At 52.0% G+C, this 2,802-nt stretch overlaps 1 protein-coding gene across 1 annotated transcript in view; it reads right to left on the bottom strand.

Annotated features, from left to right (window-relative positions):
* Positions 1-2,796, bottom strand: part of Rassf3 (Ras association (RalGDS/AF-6) domain family member 3) — a 77,603-nt gene extending 74,807 nt beyond the window's left edge. Inside the window, exon 1 of the mRNA XM_013018526.1 lies at positions 2,639-2,796. Within this exon, the coding sequence (XP_012873980.1) occupies positions 2,639-2,749 (111 nt within the window). The 5' untranslated portion in view covers positions 2,750-2,796. The remainder of the gene's footprint in view (positions 1-2,638) is intronic.
* Positions 2,797-2,802: the final 6 nt, after the last annotated feature.

Raw genomic sequence — 2,802 nt, 5'->3', positions numbered from 1 at the left:
TAGTGCTCTACCACTTGAGCTACAGCGCCACTTCCGGTTTTCTGGTGGTTTATTGGAGATAGGAGTCTCACGGTCTCTCCTGCCCGGGCTGGCTTGAAACTGTGATCCTCAGATCTCATCTTCCTGACTAGTTAGGATTTCAGGCGTGAGCCACTAGCGCCCGGCTTTAATCTCTGCTTTTTGAGAGAGAGAGAGAGAGAGAGAACAGAGTACAAAAATAAGAAAGAAAATTATACCATTTTCTTGCTTTTGTTTTTTTTATTACAATTAGGGATAAAAGGAAGATAGGGAAGGTCCTCTTTCCTGGTAAGAATGAAAATTTCTCACTTCCAGGAACATTCTTCATCTCTATCCTGATTCACAATAAATGTCTTGCTTTCTCTAGATATTTTCAGGGGTTCTAAAAACCACATTTTCCTAGCTTTTCCACCAGGTGGTACAGCATCAAAAAGAAATTACTATTATTACTATTATAGGTCCTATGACAAACCCAATCCTTCAGGCTTTCTAGAGAAAAGGTGAGTTTCTATCACACTATATAGCAGAAGTGTTTACCTTATTCCTACAATCATAAGCCCAATAAATGAAGGCTTATCTGACCTTACCGTAAAAAAATGTTTTTTAGAACACTTTGCTTTATGAGTTTTACTTCCTTATTCACAAAGCTTATCAGGAACTTAGAAGTTTCATTCAATTCTTTAAATAAACCAAACCCTCACCAATATTCAGATTTTAGAACCCTTTTCCACCTGGCAGATATTCCCAGTAAGTTAAACTCAACACCTGCAATGTGTAATTGCTGGAAGGGGAAATGTACAAGCAGAAAGTATACATTTAGGTTTCAAGTCAGAAACTACTGCTAACTGTCCTGATTGCAGCACCAACTTCAAAAGGCATATAAATGTTGATTTTGTGTGTGTGTGTGTGTGTGTGTGACTATTACCTAAATTAACACAAAACCACTACTTGTATCTAAGTCTAGGAAGACTGTCTTGACCTTTAAAGCCCTCATAAAATTCCTATGTGCTATTCTGGCTCTCGTGGAAGAGAATCTCACACCCAGAAAATCCAAATGTTAGCCAGTTTCTGGAAATTACAAGGCAGCTCTGAAACAGATTTCAAACTAGCACCACAAGCTATTTTCCCCATTTCAAATGGGAAGAGAAACTTGTGTTAAGAGAAAATGCAAAATGGACAGAGAAGGGAGGCCTAGTAAGAGAGACAAAGGCAAGGTGTGATGTCCTCGCACCAGGAATTGGGTGTGGAGGCCATCTCTGTCTTCCCATTCACCCCATTAGTGTACACCCTACTAATTAGAGATCACTCGAGTACAACCTTGAAGTCTGAGAGACATTAAACACGGGCCATCCACCGCCCCAGAACTTCATTCCCAGGTAAAACCTAAGAGTAAAGAAACTTGACTTCTCCCCCTGTCTGTTAACCATCCTCTCCCTCTCCTTTGGCAATTCAAGAGGCTGGAGAAGACTAGAGCTTCCAAATCTTAGAAAGTGGTTCACTAAGCTTAAAATGTTTGGCAAGGATACCCTAGACAGATTCTCTCCCCATCACCCTTCACCGGACCCCCTGTCTCCTCCCCCCCCCAAAAAAAAAAACCCTCATCATCCCTTCCCTGAACGGTTTGTCTACTTCTAGCCTCCAGCACTGTCTGATAGAAACGTCTGGTGAGCGCCTGCTGCGTTTGAAGAGCAACAAGTTTGTTCCAGTACAGCTCTCTCTCATCTGCTGTGAGCTTGGCCGGCTTGGCCGGGCTCCCGGGTGCCGCTCGCAGGCGATTAGGCCGTGGGTTCAAACCTCAGAGGTCCGGCTCAGAGTGCCCCGTTTGGAAGGCTTCTCAAGTTTAAAAAAAAAAAAAAAAGGCTACTCACGATCTGGAAACTGGCACACGTTCCCTCCCCATCTTCCCCCCAGTCATGCTTCCCACGGCATGTTTCCTCCAAAAAAGGAAGAAACCGACCTAAAGCTCGGCCCTGGCGGCTAGTCACCTCCCGAACCTCGGGAGCCTGTGGGCAAAACCCGCCGGCTTTGCAGGGAACCCACGATCTTCGGTCTGGCCACCTAGATTGATCTCTTATGTACTTTCCGTGAGCTGTGACTACGATCGGGGCCCGCGTGGACCTCCGTCCCCCTCCCCCGCCAGCGTGCCCGGAGCAGGGTGGAGGGGAAGGCGGGGTGTCGGTCACCCCGACTCTCACACGGCCCCTCCAGACACGGCCGCGGCCTCGCAGGGAGGGCGGGCGCGGGGACCGCTGACCCCGCAGGGACGCGATGGGGGGGCGGGGGGCGCAGGGACAGTGGCCTTGGGACGCCGCCCGGCTCTCGCAACTGCTCCCAGCCGCTGGAGCCCCCGGGCGAAGCCTCGGAGGCCATCTGGCGCGCGCAAGACGGCGGCGGAGGGCCCTCCGCCTCCCCGCGCTTCCTCCGCCGTTCTCCGCCTTCCCTGGCCCCGGGCGCCCGGCGTCCACAGGAACAGGCTCCGAGCTCGTTCCCGCGACCCCAAGGCGCAGAAGCAGCCCCTTCCCGGCCACCGCTGTCCCCGCGAGCATCCCCAGCGCGCCGCGCACGGACACGTGGAGCCAGGGACCGGGACCCCGGGAGCGGGGGCGCGCCGCCCACTCACTTGCTGGCCGGCGCGGGGCTTGCCCTGGGGCGCTCTCCTGAAGAAGGAGGTCCTGGCGGTGAAGAAGAAGTCCTCAGCGTCCTCCTCCAGGCTGCTGTAGCCGCTGCTCATGCTGCTGGTGCCGTCGCGCGCCGGCGGCCTTCCCGGGGCGCAGCCAGACAGGC

Source organism: Dipodomys ordii, unplaced genomic scaffold (assembly GCF_000151885.1).
Source record: "Dipodomys ordii isolate 6190 unplaced genomic scaffold, Dord_2.0 Scaffold3, whole genome shotgun sequence".
In the NCBI taxonomy this organism is placed as follows: Eukaryota; Metazoa; Chordata; class Mammalia; order Rodentia; family Heteromyidae; genus Dipodomys; species Dipodomys ordii.
Note: the sequence above shows the minus strand (reverse complement) of the source record. Positions and strands in the feature narration are given on the sequence as shown.